The sequence below is a fragment of the Oryza sativa genome, chromosome 4 (genome assembly GCF_034140825.1).
Source record: "Oryza sativa Japonica Group chromosome 4, ASM3414082v1".
Taxonomy (NCBI): Eukaryota; Viridiplantae; Streptophyta; class Magnoliopsida; order Poales; family Poaceae; genus Oryza; species Oryza sativa.
Genome location: NC_089038.1, coordinates 32,326,781 through 32,344,484, shown reverse-complemented (window position 1 = coordinate 32,344,484; position 17,704 = coordinate 32,326,781). Strand labels below are relative to the sequence as shown.

At 41.1% G+C, this 17,704-nt stretch overlaps 3 protein-coding genes across 10 annotated transcripts; 1 reads left to right on the top strand and 2 right to left on the bottom strand.

Moving 5' to 3' along the window:
• Positions 1-332: 332 nt before the first annotated feature.
• LOC4337066 (uncharacterized) lies at positions 333-5,452 on the top strand. Of its 7 annotated transcripts, none has more exons than XM_015781718.3 (8): positions 333-595; positions 1,754-1,941; positions 2,894-3,961; positions 4,066-4,119; positions 4,313-4,372; positions 4,455-4,529; positions 4,974-5,021; positions 5,118-5,452. In XM_015781718.3, exons 3-8 carry the CDS (start codon positions 2,998-3,000, stop codon positions 5,150-5,152), a joined length of 1,236 nt encoding a protein of 411 aa, XP_015637204.1. In that variant the 5' UTR covers positions 333-595; positions 1,754-1,941; positions 2,894-2,997; the 3' UTR covers positions 5,153-5,452. The 7 variants fall into 7 exon arrangements, with proteins under 7 accessions (XP_015637204.1, XP_015637203.1, XP_015637202.1 ...); XM_015781717.3 differs by having other exon boundaries at positions 4,446-4,529; XM_015781716.3 differs by having other exon boundaries at positions 4,042-4,119.
• Positions 5,453-7,925: 2,473 nt separating this feature from the next.
• LOC4337065 (flocculation protein FLO11) lies at positions 7,926-12,716 on the bottom strand. 2 transcript variants are annotated; one of them, XM_015778340.3, is made up of 10 exons: positions 12,368-12,716; positions 11,405-11,526; positions 11,199-11,308; positions 10,981-11,045; positions 10,702-10,889; positions 10,074-10,319; positions 9,393-9,494; positions 9,174-9,224; positions 8,603-8,693; positions 7,926-8,489 (listed from the first exon to the last, which is right to left on the bottom strand). In XM_015778340.3, exons 1-10 carry the CDS (start codon positions 12,594-12,596, stop codon positions 8,335-8,337), a joined length of 1,359 nt encoding a protein of 452 aa, XP_015633826.2. In that variant the 5' UTR covers positions 12,597-12,716; the 3' UTR covers positions 7,926-8,334. The 2 variants fall into 2 exon arrangements, with proteins under 2 accessions (XP_015633826.2, XP_015633827.2); XM_015778341.3 differs by having other exon boundaries at positions 10,702-10,868.
• A 605-nt stretch (positions 12,717-13,321) lies between these two features.
• On the bottom strand, positions 13,322-17,322 carry LOC4337064 (RNA-binding protein L-like). Its single transcript, XM_015781483.3, has 7 exons — positions 16,918-17,322; positions 15,933-16,392; positions 14,456-14,505; positions 14,243-14,373; positions 14,041-14,137; positions 13,756-13,947; positions 13,322-13,585 (listed from the first exon to the last, which is right to left on the bottom strand). Exons 1-7 carry the CDS (start codon positions 17,260-17,262, stop codon positions 13,583-13,585), a joined length of 1,278 nt encoding a protein of 425 aa, XP_015636969.1. The 5' UTR covers positions 17,263-17,322; the 3' UTR covers positions 13,322-13,582.
• Positions 17,323-17,704: the final 382 nt, after the last annotated feature.

Below are 17,704 nucleotides of genomic sequence, written 5' to 3'. Positions count from 1 at the left end.
TTTTGAGCATCTTTTCAACATTCTCCTTTCCCCTACTCAAACACGCCAATGATGGGCCTCGTGGACCCATATGTAGCTTATGGGTCGGCCCACACGTTAATGCCAACGCTGGCCCGATGGCTCGGCCCCCTTCGAAACCTCGAGTTGGTAGCCATCCATCATCATCAAAACAGACAACCTCTCAGAAAAAAAAAAGGGAAAAGAAAACCAATACCAACAAATCCAAACCGTCCAAACTAAATCCATCGGCTGGGATCGACGGACGGCACGGCTTCGCCTTCACGATCGAAACGGCAAACGATTTCCATCCACGCCTCGCATCGCCTCCCCCCCTCCCTCTCGCGTTTTCCTCCCCATCTCTCCTCCTCCTCCTCCTCCGTGTCTCCGCCGGTGGTGCCCCGGCGAGCTCTCCTCCGCCGCCTCGGCGCGCCACCTCTCCTCTCCTCGCGCCGCGGGGGAGAAGCCGAACGGGCGCCGGAGACACGGCGCGGATTGCCTCACCCCCCTTAGTGGCCGTATCAACTATCACCCTTGGTGCGCGGCCTCCTCGCGCGCGCGGGAACGGCGATCGTATCGGGGTCGGATCGGATTGGAGGTATCCATTTTTTTCTCTCTTGGGCATCTGCGTCATTTCATGAGACGGCGTTGATTGGATTTGTGACCCATTCGGGATTAGATGGATTTTTTTTTTTTTGCCCTCTGATTAGCTCATCCAGTTTTTTTCCCGGAATTTAGGAGCTCAGTTAATCGATGTTATGTGTTGATGTAATATGGTAATCAATGGTACAGGAGGAGGGGAAATCATTTCATTTGGTTATTGCTTTCAACAAAGCTGTGCCTCGGCCTTTAATTTTACTTAAAAAATGCATTGCTGCATTTTTTTTAGGTTTTAGTGTGGTAGGTTGGGTAGGAATTGGATAAGATTGCTAGTGGTAATGAACTTCACCTCCAACTCATCTTTATACGATTCTTTTTGTTGCTTGAGCCCAGGCTTGCAATTTTGGTGCAACATTTAGGGATTATTACAAGTTCCAACGAACAAGTTTGGTGATATTAGTTGGTCCCTCTAGTTCATCTGTTTGACACATATTTTACAAAGCTTGAGTGTTTGTGCTCAGGGCATGTGTTACAGATCTACAAGAGCTCAACGCCGTAATAAGTTGGTTTCTGCATTTGTAATCCAAGAATATAACCCAGTTTAATTTATTACATGTTGATGCTAGTAATAGTTGCTATAGAACATTTATAGCCAGGAAGGTATTTATGTTCCTTTTGCCTCGTATGCATCTGACAAATTTCATTTTCATTGCTTCATGGATATTTACTGTTATTTATTATATAAACATTAGATATGACTAGGGCTTCGTGGAAATTCCTCCTCCAATGCTCGTTTTTGGCAATTACTGTTTCCAATGGATTTGGTCACTAGGAATGGTAACCGACGCACACAGGATTAAAATGTAGGGGTTGCCAGTGAAATAAAAAACACATTAGTAACGACTGAAGTGAAAGGAATCATTTTTTTGGATCCAAATTTATACATGAACCGCATGTAAACAAACCAATCGTGCAAAAGAAAATTGAAGATAGTAATTCGGCAATGCACAGCGAAGTCCTGAGAACTGATAAATGTGCTTAAATATCTATTTGTGTACTAATATCATCATAATTAATGGTGATTTTGAAGTGCTACTTCATAATTTTATAAATGTAAATTTGGAAACTGAACACAAATTGCCTTCATTTATCACAGCCACAGCCCACAGCAGAGGCACCAACACCTGAGCAGCTGAACTCAACTAAGCGGCATGCACACCAGAGTCGGCTTGCACTCACACGCTACAACCCTGCCACTTGTACGAATGGAAGAATGGTTGGACCGCAGCAGGGGATGCTCGGGCCCCCCTGTTGTGTCTGCCCCTTGAAACGGTTACGGAAACGGTAAGAGCCATTCGAAACGGTGGCAGAAATGGTTTTGCTGTTCAATCGACCATTTTCTTGGTTTATCATATTGTTCCAGAAATTATCATTTTGGGGAAATCGGTAATTAGCATATACAGCTCCAACTAGAGGCTGACTATAGCAACGCGTAGAGGCCCATGATCCACGCCAAGTAGAGGACCACTTCAGGCCACATCACCGTGTAGAGAGCCACTACGTCAATCAGGACTTGACCAAGCTACCCTGCCCACTTCTTTCACAAAAATGGTTCCAGCTAGGGGATTCAAACAGCTGACCTATAAGTTAGAAAAGACATGCACCAACCACCATATTAAATATTTAAACTTCATTATGCACCTCGTATACAACTATTTTATTAGTTCATAAATGTTTTTAGTACAATTGTCAATGGCTATATGTAAACATGCCATCATATTAAATAAATTGAGTTATATTACGTGTATATGTGTGTTGGTCAAGTGTGTGAAAACATATGTTGTTACTATTTGATGTTTCCGACATGAATTGTTGGTTTCCTAATGATTCCAACACATTTCCGCCCGGATTATTCCCTTTTTGATTTTTCAATATCATTTCCATTTCCATTTCCGGCTCTACTGCTTTCAATTATATTTTCGAGAAAAGTACGGTTACAGAAATGGTTGAAGCTGTTTTCCGACCATTTTCTCCCCTAGATATGACCCTGTGGGTACTTTATTTATTGCAAACTGTGCTATGTCTCTTTTGAAAATAATTCCATGAGAGCTTCCTTTTTAGTTACGTTCTTAGCAGACTTAATTAATTTCATTCTTAGCGGATATGGAAAGTAGGCTTCTATCTTCCTGATTGTCGACTTGCTCTATCATCTTCTAATCTTCTTGTGATTACTTGCCATATTTTGCCATCCTTTCGCTATTGAGGTTGCTCATTGCGCTCACTTTGCATGTTCAAGGGGAGAAAAACTCATCAAGTAATTGAAGGTGGTGAATACACTTTTACGGGGCATTATCATCGTTCCTAGGTTCAGCTGCAAAAAGTTAAAGCAAATTGCCAAAGATGACATCTGAAGAGAATAAAGCTGTTGCACATAATGAACCACTACCCATGGAGCAGACATTAAGCTCTGGTGCTAAGCGTAAGCGTGGTCGTCCACGGAAGTATGAGTACGGCATGCATGAATTACCATATAGTGTGCAGCACATTCAGAGCGTCCCACCTCTTCACAGCACACAAGATAGCTCAAACATCCGACAGGATGGGATACAGATCAACCATACATCAGGTGGTAGCTTTGGCCCTAATATAGGCACAATTCAGGCTTTGCCTACAAAGCAAGGCCCAGCTAATAGATCCAGTGGACCTAGAGATTCTGTCAATCTGGTTAAGACTTCTCTCAGCCAAGCCTCCATTTATACTAGTGCTCCTTTGCAAGGTAATTCAGTCAAAGATGATATTGTTGGCAAGTATTTTGTTGGTAAGATGTCGAAGAAATTTCCTGGGTTTTCTCTGATTACGGTGAAAGTGAAGGACAATCAGGTTCTCAAAGGTTGGATTCCAGATGAAAATAACCTCCGCCCAATAACACCAAAAGATGATCTTGCCCCAGATCTCCCTATGCTTCGACCAAGTCAAGTTCGAAAGAGGCCATCTACTGTTTACAGACAAGCTTCTGGTCCTATTCCAGTCCCCTTGGAGGATGTTACATTTGCAAAGCCTCTACAGATGAGGAGGCCTGTAGAGAAATCCTTCACTAAGCACACGGTCCCTTCCGTTCCAAGACCTCACATGGGTTCTGGGGTTGTTGCAGCAGTACCTATCTCAGTTTCACCCAGTAATGCTGAATCAAGGATTTTCTCCGAGCAGGGTACTGAACATGTGAATCCACAACCGTTATCTGCTGTGGTACCTATTAAATCAGGTCAACCTGTATTGGCATCATGCAAGGAAGTCGCTGGAGGGAAAACTGTCAATGAGATTCAAACAGTCTCTGAATCTTCAAAGCACACTGAAGAGTCATCAGGTATGTTCGTTGGAGGAATGCAATTTGATCTACTTTGAATAATATATTACCTCTGGATAGAAATAAAGCTTAAATAATAGATCACATTTTTTGTGTCATTATAGGGGAAAGGCATCTGCTTAATGTTCCAGTAATGGATGCTATAAAGGAATCTTTGGGTAAGATTTAGATGTTGTATGCTCGATTCATGTGTGTCACACACAAGTAGATTCAGTTATTTTATTTTGGGGCATGACAAATTCAGCACGCTCGTTGTCAAGATAGCATCTGTACAACACTATATATGCCCCTTCTGCCCTCGATGACTTATTTTCTATCAAGAACAATCACTAAATGGATTTGTATCTTTAGGTCCCAAAGAGCAGCCTAATGCTACAAATAGCAAGCAACAAACTTTTATGGAACCACCGGGTAATACATAATTCCATTATTTGACATGCTTAGTATTAACCCTCTAGTTAATGCTGTTGATATGAATATTTAGAAAGCACAGAACAAGCTGTGCAGCTGGACACAGAGAGAGACATTTCCAAAGGAGCTGATGACTCAAAGTCAGAAGCCTCAGGAGGTAAAAATGTGATACCCTCTACTTTTAATGTTTTTATTGGCACCTAGAGTAACGTTAAAAGCTTTGATTCTATGGGCATATGTTCTGAGCAAATATGTTTGTTTATTGGCTCAAAGATAATCCTTTGCCTGCACAAGCTTTTTTTTCCTTGTGTGTAACCATTGATTTGCTGTTAGTACTTTGTTGTGTGCCATACATAAGCTAGATTGTGTTGCTAACATAAATCCTTTTCCTCGTGTGTAACCATTGATTTGCTGCTAGTACTATGTTGTGTTCCCCATACATAAGCTAGATTGTGTTGCTAACATAAATCCTTCTCCTTAGTCGTGTGTAACCATTGATTTTCTGCTAGTTCTTTGTTGTGTGCCTTACATAAGCAGTGATGCTAACAATAACCATTTTCCTTGGATTGTGTTCTAAACATAAACCCCTCTTTTATTTCAGGAACTGCACCTCCGGTAGAGGCTTCAACCGCAGTACATAATCCCCAAGGTAACCTTCTACACCTCTTGGGAACATTTTATTATTATCTATTATTTACTGCAAGAACTAACAAACTTGCTGTTACATTGAAAATCAAAATTCCAGATGACAGTCATGAAATGAAGGTTGACAACAAATGAAAGCAGCGCTTGAGAAAGACAAAATGATTCTTAATGTTAGGTGAAAGCTTCAAATCCAGATTGTTTCTGCCAAGTCTTACTATAAATGGCTGGATGCCAAAGGCGTAGACTCGTACTCTAGGATATATACTTGTCTTTCGCTTTTATTTGTCTTCCTTATAAGGATACTTGAGCTATCTTTCATTTTCATTCGTCTTCCATTTAAGGATACTTGAACCTTTTAATAATGATGTAAAGCCATACAAAAAAGTTACTTCATACTTGGAACAAAAAGAAATGAGAAAAAACTTGGAAGGACTAGGCCCCATATAGGAAAATGGCATATCTGAATCGAAAGCATTTGTACCATGGCCCTTGTGATAATTAAGTAACAGAAGGCAAGCTGTTATTGTCAAAATCTATTACAGTATCTCAGAAACCGGAAGATGTATCTTTCGACTTTGCTTTTTCATTACTGACATGTGCATCCGGTATTGTTGTCCTTGCGGAATCTGGCAGAAGTTAATATTAAATCAATTGAATTCTACTCAGGGCTGGACTTATTTTGGGACAGATGAAGTAGTTTTTTTTTTTTAAAAAAAAAGTCAATTGAAGTCTATCATGGTGCAGTCTGAGAATACTTGGATGGTATTCACACTTTGCCACAAAATCTTCAGCAAATGCGGTATGCCACGTGAAAGCATCTAGCCCCTCTGGTTGTTTTGGTGGTTGATGACAATATGATCATCGGAACTATTTACTTTTGCTAAGTTTGAAAAAAAAAGGATTTTGATGATACAAACAATGCTACACCGTTTTGTCCATTTGGAGATAGCTTACGGTCATCAAGAGATCGGAAGTTGGCTACAACCCTCTTCAAGGTAAAAACACGTTCAAGGAGTTAGGGACTTGGGGTGAACGTGCTTACAAATAGGTTGTTTTTACATTCAAAGACCGTACTATATATAGCTAGCGGGATGAAACTTGTAGTTTGAGGTATTAAGGTACTAATCATCTCGGTGTGATGCACGTTAGATGGTGTAACATCTAAATCGCTAAAGTGCTCAGTGGATACATGTGGAGCCAACCAGGGTTATTCGTTTTTGTGATTCAAAGTTTGCCTTGGGAGTTGGCCTAGCCGGACAATCAGATGGTAAGCTGATTAGGGAAGCACCAGCGGCGGTATGATGGTGAAGTTATATATGGGTGATGACTCCATCCACCAATATTTAAATCTTGGTGTCCACAAATATTACGCACACGTAGGTTTCAATAGGAATTTAGTGAGATCAGGAGGTGCCGCTGGTTTCTATTGTTTAGAGCATGTGTTATGTGGACGCATTCGCGGGGATATGGAGTGTGGTGTTGCCAATCGTATTATCTTGCCCTTTTATAGCTCAACGGCTATAGTATCAGTTACCATTGCAAAAAAAAGAAAAAAAAAGGACAGACTATTCACGAAAAGGGCCTTGAGTATTGTTGTTGTCGCCTAGAGGGTAGAATAGATGTTTCCTGAAATTTCAAGAAACTTTTAGCAGAATTAGAACTAACCGGACAGTCCAACTATGGTCTTGTTTAGTTCACACCAAACTTCCTCCAAACTCCCAACTTTCCATCACACCACATCACATCCAAAACTTTCCTACTCACATAAACTCTAAACTTTTTTTCCAAACTACCAACTTTCCCTAAACTTCTCCCCAATTTCAGAAACTAAACACAGCCTATACTGGAGTTGGATTATCTTACAGCTATAGGACAGTCTGGTCAATGCAACAACGGTAGAAAACAACTATAGAACCGGACAATCCGATTATCGTAGGGCATTCCAGTCGACAGTATGAAAATAACATACTCCCTCCGGTTTCATTTTAATTGACGTTTTGGACAATGACACGGTCTACAAGATATATCTTTGATCTTATTTTTATATCATAATATATATAATAAATAAATGCATGTTTACTTTTATTATAGTACTTTAAAAGACAAATCTATATATATTGTTCTAGTTTCTTTAAACTAAATATTTTTAAAGTTATTGATAGTCTAAATCATAAAAGTTTGACCTCAATCTTGTTCAAAACGTCAATTAATATGGAACCGGAGGGAGTATGCAATATAAAATATGCAAACTAGAAGAGCTACTTTAGGCACTCTTTCTACAAGAACTAGCTTCTTATTACTCATGGACATTGGCGTGCCTGGCCAGTCTGAGAGGCAAATCCAGTGATTTCTCAAGTAGCTTGTGAAAGACCTGGTGTGAAGGTTTCGGGCTTGAAATTTTTGTAGCCGATTGAAGATCGCGGGTGCTACTGTCCAATAACGGGATTCAAAAAATAAACAGTAAATTTAGATTATGTAGTAACACTAACATCTAGTTTCACTTGCAATTTAGAAGTATAGACTTAATTACTCATACATTTCAAGGTATAAAAACTACAAAGCAACATAAATAAATGAGAGAAAGAAAGCACACGACGTTAACTTATATCCTATTCATACACAGAGAACATCGTGTATTCGTGTTTAAGCGTAATAGCAGGCCAACAAAGCCTATTGTAATATCGGTCGCCAAGTTCCATTTCCAATACACTATGTTGGATCCACTATCTTATAGCAGTAGCGGACAGTAGAAATCTGTAACCTCTATATATAGCAGCTGCTACAACAAACGCTACTTGGCGCAAATAAACACTGGATCAATCGTCAGCACATGCTCCAAAAAGGTAAAACTAATTCATAGCGGGATTGTCCGTCATTATATGAGAACAGTTCACAAGATCAATGTACATTAGCCCTGTGAAAACAATCAATTTACTATCTAACTCTTTTACAGTGTCTCATTGTACATAGTACATGCTACTCTTCAAAAAGGGAAAAGGTATTTGACATGACAAAAAAAATGCTTCAATATTCTCTATTTCATTTAACTGCTCTCATGGAACACCCCCACCACCCCCACCCCAATGATCCAAAAAGAAAAAAAAAAGAAAAAAGGAAAATCGTGATGATGCCAAAGCATTAAGAATGGTAAAAGTTGCAAGTCCTTCCAACAAAAAGACGGACACAGACCAGCAACTAGCAAGAGAATTAACAGATTAGGCAAAACTGCGAGTCCTCTTAGATGTAAACCCCAACGGCCAAAGGGGTAAAACCAAGATTCTTCCAACAAAAACTGATATCACACTGCTATGACAAGTTTACATGTATTTGCCTGGAACCATGCTGCTTGCAGCAGGTACCATGATGGGACGAACGGCCTGGAATGGCTGCACAAGCGGTGCAGGGCTTGGTACCACCAATGGCAGGTTCCCAGTTGCCATGATAGGTGGGGCTACATATACAGGGGCTGTGCCTGGAGAGTTTCGAAGTAAAATGTTTTGATTAGTGTAATGAATAAATAAAATAAACATTTTAATACCTTCCATTAAAATAAAGGAAGCAGTCGACAATGAGTACGATTTTTACCTTGGAACTTCTGGAGGCTAGCTTGATGTGAGTTCAATGGTGCAGGAAGAGACCATCCTTGGGGCATAACAGGTGCTCCATGCATTACATCCTTCAGCGGAAAGCAAATAGTAGATCAGCTAAAAGCAGTTAGGGCAATTTGTATTTGCAGTAAATATAACTAGGATGAGTTTTTTAGAGGGATGATAATGTCAAATATTAATCATTACGGTTAACAGGAGAGCTTCATATGCCTAAATGACTACGCAATGTATAGGGTTGCCAACAAAGATGCATGCCACGAAATGAAGCTTCACATTATCTAATGTGTGAAATGTAGCTGAGTAGTTTTTATTTTTTAAAACAGACGAATATCCAAGTTCAATTTGGATAACAGTGCCTCACTTGCACTATCTACTGGTTGAGCGATACAAAAGACAACCATGATATCTCCAATGAATCAGCACTATTTAATCAGTTAAAAGTATTGTATGAAACAACACAAATTGTACTTGCATCATTAATTCATCATCTTACTCTCGCAGAGTTCCACTTGAGCTATTAATAGAAATAACACTGTTGCATTACTCACCTGAGAAAATGGGTGTACATAAACAACATGATTAAATTTCCCACCAGTAACCTATGATGTCATAACATAAAAATAAATTAGATCAGTACAGGAGCAAATGATAGTATATCATGTAACCAATAGGTACAAATGAACAGCATTTTGAAATTAATATCAGTATATATATATATATATATATATATATATATATTTATATATATACAACTGATTAGAACTTACAGGCTGAGGACTAGGGCTAATGTAAGCAGGTCCAACTTGCATGGGATGATAAGGTGTGCCAATTCTAGCAGGATCCAGCCTGCTCACATTATGCCCCATGGTCTGTCATTCAAAAAACCATGTATAAGGATTCAGGAGGCAGGATCATATCCGAACAAAACGTACATGCCAGAGTTATGCAGCAATAAGATCAAAGTGAAGTAGAATCTGAAAATTCAATGCACAGAATATAACATAACGATAAACGATAGCCAGTGGCGGAGCCAGAAAATTTCCACGCCTAAGGCTGAGCTAATGGGATCTCAAATATTTTCATAAATTACATAGCATTTTTCAAGATTATAATGGGGATTATGGAGCTAGGCATGGGGCTCAAGCCCTAGCTGCCCCATGCCTGATTCCGCCCCTGACGATAGCTATTAGTAGTTCAATAGTTAATCTCAAGATAAATGGAAAATTACACCAGAGTAAAGATAATAGTTAAAATATGTAGAGATAGTAGTAGTGGTCACATAAAGCAAATTATCAGCTTAAAGGAATGTCGGTGCTGAATAGGAGTTGGCACCATATTGCAATATTTTCCTTGTTTATCACTTCATGACTATATGACAGCAATCTGAAGAAAGTGATGAACTATTGAAGCAACAATGATATTATAAAAGAATTAATCAAAGAACTTACTGACTGAGTATATTGAGGTGAAATAGCATAGTTTGCAGCAGCCAGGTTATTATAATGAACAGCCTTGCTGGACAGGGATGAACCGCCTGGCACTGAGTTAGTTTCAAATACAGGTAACCCGGTTGGAACTCCAGCTACAGAGTTTGAGATGTAGATTGGGTTAACAGAGGGTGCAGCTGCAAGTACTGGTCTGGAACTTGCAAACGAAGGAGAGAAGACCCTAGCACAAGGGTTGAGTTTGGATTCCTGCAATAGTGAATGGACTGATGACAATGATGAAGCACAGGAAGGTTACAAAGGTAGAACATCTAGGACAGCAGTAAACATAAAAACAGAATTGGCACGGCTTCATTCCCTCAGGATGCATAGAAATCCATGACATAGGAAGGAAAGAGAACTGTGCTTGATAATACAAAATAAGAAAATAACACACTGATAACATTGATAACATAGTTGGCAAGCCTTGCACAGATTGTTATGTACATGGACGAAATAACTGATAATGCTTTCCAAATAGTACTGGGCTCCTTAAAAGGTAAAATATATTAGCAAAACATTTTTCTAGATCTCTAATTCTCTAGACACAGTTTTCCCTATGCTTACGTATCAAGGGTCCGAGAGAGCTCACCTTAGCAATGGTTTTGCTCGGCGTGGCAGTTTTAGCAACTGTGGCTGGAGGAGAGATTTTCACATCTGAAGACATTGTGGGTGTAGTCAAAACTGCACTCTTAGTATTTCCATCTTTTGATCCAACAACCGCAGAACTCATTATCTCGTTACAGGAGAGGCGTGGCCCTACATATCCAGTTGGAGAGGCTAGCATAACAGTTGGACGGGTTTAAGTACAAGGAAGAAAAGTGGAAAAAGAATTATCGGAGTAAAATAGTAAAGAGGTTAGACATAATACCAGGAGAACTTCTCCCAATGGAGATGTTAGTCTCCTCACCTGGCGTGCTGCACTTCTTAACCTCTCTGTTAAAGAAATAGCATGAATTAACCTCAAGAATGAATAGACATTGAAATATATATACAGAATAGATTGCTAGAAATCTACATTATTAACCAGCATCATTAAAGAAACAATTGAAAGAGTTTTATCCTATTATTGGTGAATCAAGAATATACTTTAGTGGAAACACATTCACATGTGAAGTTTGAGGCTTCACATATGCACTGGCTGCGACGGTATCACAAACAGGAGTTCTGCACACATCTTTTGTATGGAGTGAAAAATCCTGAAAAGTAGAAGCGTCCACGAGAAGGCAATCTGTTAGTATACCTTTTCTTTTGGCGGGAAAATTTGTTAGCATGTTTAAGCACATCAAAGCTACCTTTGCAATGACTTGAACGAGATCATCTGGGTGAATAACAAGACTATCTACAAAAGCTCCCAGAGGAATATTGGCATTATCATTCCCGTTAGCGATCTTTCGCGCTTTCTTTAGCACAACACCTGTTCAACATAAATACATCAGTATCATTTTTTCTCCACACAGAAAAAGAAAACTAAATTGATTGTTGAAACCAGAAAGAACAACATTATAAACATGATCTGGCAAGAAAAAAAATGCATCCCTAGGATATTACAAATCCAAAAGGAGTACGAATCAAACCCAAAAATGTGACTGCTGCCAGAATGCTAGAATGCACTAAATGAATCATAAATTTCTTCATGGCAAATTGGCATCTCAATTCTAGAGAAGAAAAACAACATATATTTGCAATCAACCAGGCAGTTGGTTTATAGCATAACCATGATACCCGATTACATTATAGAGACCAGGATCATTGCCTATGATCCTGGAACCCAGTGCGAGATCCTCTCTAGACCACGAACCCAGGAACGATTTACGGGACTCTCATCCAAATCCCCACCGCAATCACGACGATCAAAGACCAAACAGCCAAGATCTTAACCGCAAACACAAAAGTACATCTACAGCCACGCCACAAATGGGGGAAACTCATCCAGCGATCTCTAACCAGCAACCACCCCCAAATCCATCCCACCATGGCACTATCCAAAAAACAAACAACGCAAGCGTCCAGCGTCCACCGCCACCCAACCCAACCAACAAGCGGATCACGAACCAGTTAACTTCGAAACGAAAAAAAAAAAAAGCCGGAGCACCAACCCTATTAAAAATCGCCACCCACTACGCACACACGCGCACACAGCTGGATCACGCTCACAACCACATCCCCGCGATCTCCGAACCCTAAGCGAGCCACCCAACCACAGAAACAACGACGGGGAGGAGGAGGAGGAGGAGGAGAGAGGGAGGAGCACCCACCGTATCCGCCTTCGACGGAGGCGGTGTGGAGGACGCCCGCGTACGCGGATCCGTCGCGGACCTGCACCTCCACGGGGAGGCCGACCATGCACACCGTCGCGAGCAGCAGCGCCTCGGGGAGGGACGGCGACGGCGACGACGACGAAGACGACGGCCGCTGCGCCGCCGCCGCCGCCGCCTCCGCCTTGCGCGACGGCGGCGGCGGCTTCGTCCTCTTGGGGCGGGCCATGGGAGGGAGGAAGGGAGGGAAAAGAGAGAGAGGGTGGTGGGAGGGGAGGCGAGGCGAGGCGACGAGGCGAGACGAGACGAAAGCGGAAGGGGAAAAGGCCACCGATGCGGCCGTGCAAACGGGAAGGTTAAGTTCGGAGCTCTCTCGATTTCAAGGGCGGCCGATTCGATCGCGCGCTAATCTTAAAGCACATTAGCTAGGATAAGATGGTGGAACCAGATTAATTAACTTTAACTGGGTTAATAAGCGAATAATACAACTAGATTTACGGGTGCTTTTACGCTGTCGGTGTCAGTGTAGCACTAGATTAATGGGAGCTTTTACGTTGTCTGTGTCAAATTTACCATGGCATTTAACAGATCTTTCCTGAAGTCTTTCTAGTTTCTACTTTCTAACCTCGTAAATAGCCCGAGTGAAAACGATTATCATTTCGTCTTCCATGGCACACGATCAGATAGATATACACATTTTAACAGCCATTCACGGTGAAAACAAGTAGAGAAATTTTAACAGCCATTTTCACGGTGAAAAAAAACACGAGCAAAGATTTTAACCGGGGTAAAGTGTCGAAGCAAAAGTTGGCGAGATTCCATTGTGCAGAGCATACACTGATGCCCTGATGCAATGTCCGCCCACGTGGCCAATCAGGCAACCAGAAAACTCACTTGTCCTTCACGAAAAAGGAGAATCCAACACGCAAAAACCAACGGGAAACAAACGGTACATAGCAATAATAATAATCGATGATAAGGGTGAGATGGAAACAGAGGATATGTTTTCAAAATACATGACTCAATATAGGAACCACGATATGGCAGCATCCGTTGTTCATAATCATAATACAGTTCATACATTAAAACCTCAATCGAAATCTGGAGTCTTCAGAAACCGTCTCTCTATTGAGAATAGCAATAACATAGCTAAAGCTGTAGCTTGAAATGGGTTGTGTGCCTCACAGCCCAAAGACGCGATCGATCAAACAGGGCTCACTGGAAGAAAGAAAAAATAATGCTTCAAATTAATCGCTAGAGGATATAGCTATGCAAACGCTGATTGACATGGCAGAATTCATGATAACTTTCAAGAAAGTTACAATATTTGTAAAGTGTGTAAATTTCCAATGTTAGATGACATCGGAAACAAGAAGGGGGAGTCTCACCTGCTGCGGCGGCTGCTGCTGTGCTACTTGTTGCTGTTGGTAATTGGGATAACCAGCATAGGCTCCATAACCATACATGTTAGGATCCTGAGGTTGTGCATACCCACCATAAGCCTCATAACCTTGTCCATAGCCACCATAGTAACCACCAGCACCAGCACCAGCACCCCACTGATTCGAGTCGTGCTGAGGCTGAAGACATTCAAAAACCACAATGTTATCAACTTTAGCTCCATTATACAGCTTTATAGATAAGAAAATTACTATGTTGAGTTTGATCTGGACCTGTTTGTTTGAAAGGCTTCGACCCCACGAAAGTCTAACATTCTGCCCACCAATCAAGGTCCCTTGTAGCACTGCCAGTGCTTGCTCAGCAGAAGGCCTGAATATGCAATGACAAGAGTAATTTGCAAGTACCTCATCAAAAAAAAAAAATACAAGGCAGTAAGACATCTGTGGAAATAGAACAAACGAACAAAGAGTCAACCTGTTAACATATTGAACAAAACCACATCTTTTCCCAACAGGAATCTTAACATGGACAACTTCTCCATAAGGAGCGAAAACTTGTTTCAAGACATCTTCAGTGACGTTGGGGTCAAGACCACCAACGAATATCTGAGCTCAACAACAAACATAGTCACTAAATGAACTGAAAAGAAATTACTGTTGTACAGGAAAAATAGAACTAAGAACGCACGGTGGTATTGTTAGGATCATTCTCAGACTGAGCTCCTTGAGCATTTGGTACTGTAAATGAAAGCAAAAAAGTGAAGAAAATACAATGTAAGATTTGTCAAATGCTGGTAAACATGAATGCTTATCATGCAAATGTCTCGTTCACTGATGTTCTTATAGTAGTAAATAGATTATTACAAGCATAAGCAGTGATATTCATATAGATCCAGCCATGTCAAGCCATATGCATTAAGCAGAATATCAAGCATCACTGAAGACAATTTAGAATAGAGTAACTAGGATAGCTCAGCAATTCAGGAACATGTTCATCAGAACCATGCTAAAGTTTGATAAGATTATGGAGGCGAAACCACCAAGCTAATAGTACACATGTAGACAAGATTTCACTTAACAGACTTATAATGGAGTTAAGTGGCCAAAAATGCTAATAAGACTACCCAATCAAGGAAAAGGGCAAGCAGAACACTGTTTTTTAAGTATTGTATACATAGAATCTCAAACAAGCTGAATACACAACACAATACAGAATGAAATACAGCCCCAACAATCGATTCCATGTCAAGTTAGAGGCAGATAAAATGAGAGATACATTGCAAGCCTATCATAATGTATGTTGAGAAAAGAAGCAGAATATTCTCCAGATGTTTAAAAGAACAGATAAACAGTGTGGCAACTCGAAGTGTAAAATATCACAAAAACAAAAACTAGAAGGCATGAAAAAGACAAGAATTTATTCACAGAAGGTACTAACATTTTGTCATTCAAAAATCTATTTTTCAAAAAGAAGGAAATAGAAAATGTTAAAAATATCAAGCCTCAATACATGAAGCACGGATATGACCCTCAATAGTCAAGCCTAGCAAATAAAAGCAAGCTCGAGCCAACATGCTAATTTAACTATGTGCATATCACATCAAGCATGAGTCATAAAACTTTTTAAACAAAGAAAATGTATAGTAAACGTATGCGTGCACAAATGAAGTAGAATCTGAAATAGCAAGAAGAATAAATGACTGAAGTATTCGGAGGGCAGAAATCGAAAGAAACAGACTTCAAATTTAGAACATAAATGTTTTACACTGACCTAAATGAGGCCATGCATTACACAAGAAATGCATCACAGCTCAAATCAGTTCCAAAACTCCAATACGGAGAGAGCCTGTTGACCTCCTGCTTCCAGATAACACGAGTTTCATAAGTCTACTATTTTTCTAGTTCTAGTGCATGAAATGATCCAAATTCACAGGGAATGTTGTACTAAGGAATAATGACTTCTTGAAGAAAAAGGGTCACACAAGCTTTGGTTTATTCCGTAAAAGTAAGTAAAACCGGAAAAGGTAAAAGCGGAACATCAAAAGGAAAAGGTATCATCAAGCAGAGTAGCCAGCCATACATATAGATAGAAATAAAGATAACTGCCCATAATAATAGCTAATAAGTAAAAGGTGTCAATGGGAAATACGATCAGCAGCATTTACCTCTCTCCTGAACCCCTGTTGTTTTCTTATTTGCCGCTGGACCAATACGCATCGGTCTGGAAGAGCAAAGCATTCCATTCATTTCAGTCATTGCACGAGCTTGCTCTGTAGGATCACCAAATTTCACAAACCCATAACCCTTTGAACGCATTGTCATTTTGTCAGTTACAACTTTTGCACCCTTAACCGAAGGGTAATGGACCCTGAATGTCTCTTGTAGTAGGTAGTCTGTAACATCTGCAGCCAAATCCCCGACAAAAATGGTGTAGTCAGGGGTATCATCACGCTTCTCGCCAGCACTGGCCCAATTCAATCGGAAGACCATCTCAACATTCGGCATCATCTGTCCATTATAAGTCTGAAGAATTCGATCAGCAGCTGCACGACTTGTAAACTCAACAAAGCCATAACCCTGAAGCTGTCCACTTTGTTTGTCCCGGATAAGCTTCACAGATTGAACCTGCAAGTAAATGCAAAACGTTAGATACGGTAGGTAAATCATGAATGGGCGGACACAATCTGGGTATATTAGATGTTGCATTTCATCCATTATCATCTGAGCAATGGCTTATGTATATTGATAGCAAAACCGAATCACATAAATAGCATTTAGAATGTACGCAAATGTTATATAGTCTGCAAACTTAGCATCCATGTGAAAACAGTAAGTAAAAAACCAAACAAAACCTTCCGAAATCGATTCACTAAAGAAAGTAGCATGTTCATAAAATCTCAATAAACCAAAAAGATACATTCAACAATCACTGATAAATCAGCCGAAGCATGAAATTTTGTTTTTATTGTAGACCCACAACTCATAGCCTAGAGCTTTTGAGAAGTCAGAACTAAGTCAGTCGCAAGTCACAACATACAGCATCAGGAACTAAATTAGTCGCAATACACCACAGTACAACTCCATCAGCAACAAGCCACACAAACAAAAAATTACGGGCAACCAAATCTCACAGCAGATCAGGACCCGTACCTCCCCGGTGGCCGCGAAGCAGTTGTAGATGTAGCTCTCGTCCATCCAGGGCTGCAGGTCGCCGATCCAGAGCGTCTTCACCTCGTCCGCGGCCGCGGGGGCGGGCATCGCCTGCGGCGGTGGCGCGGCGTAGTACGGCTGGGGCGGGGGCACCTGCCCGTAGTGCGCCTGCGGCGGGGGCTGGCCCCACATCGCCGGCGGCTGCTGGGGCGGCGGCGCGCCGTACTGGTGCGGCGGCATCGGCGGCGGGATCGCGCCCCACTGCGGCGGCTGCCCCGCCGCGCCCTGTGGCGGCGGAGGCGGGCCGCCCATGCCGGGCTGCGGCTGCGACGGCGGCTGCTGCATCAATGCGACGAGATGCCCTAGCTAGCACGCACGAACGGGAGAGAGAGAGAGAGAGAGACTGAGAGAGGGGGAGGAGACGTGGGGGGATGCAGGGTTCAGATATGGCCGAGACCGAGAGAGACCACTTCCCGTGGGCCGTGGGAAGAGCCCGTGATTTGCTCGTTGCCCGAAAATTCCTTTTTTTTTTGTCAGCTTGGGGAAAAATGCTCCTTTGCTGCTTGATTGGCTTTTTTTTATTGTTTTCTGCTTGATTGGCTTTTTTTGTTTTGTTTTCACCAGAAAATTGAGTGTAAGTATAAGTGTGTCGTATATTTTATTTGTTTTCAAATATAAGTAATTATATTTTTAAAATTTATATGCAGTATAAGCAATTTAAGGACATTGATCCCTGTACTTAGGAATCTATGCATTTTCAAGTAATCAAGTGTTTACAAGAGGAATC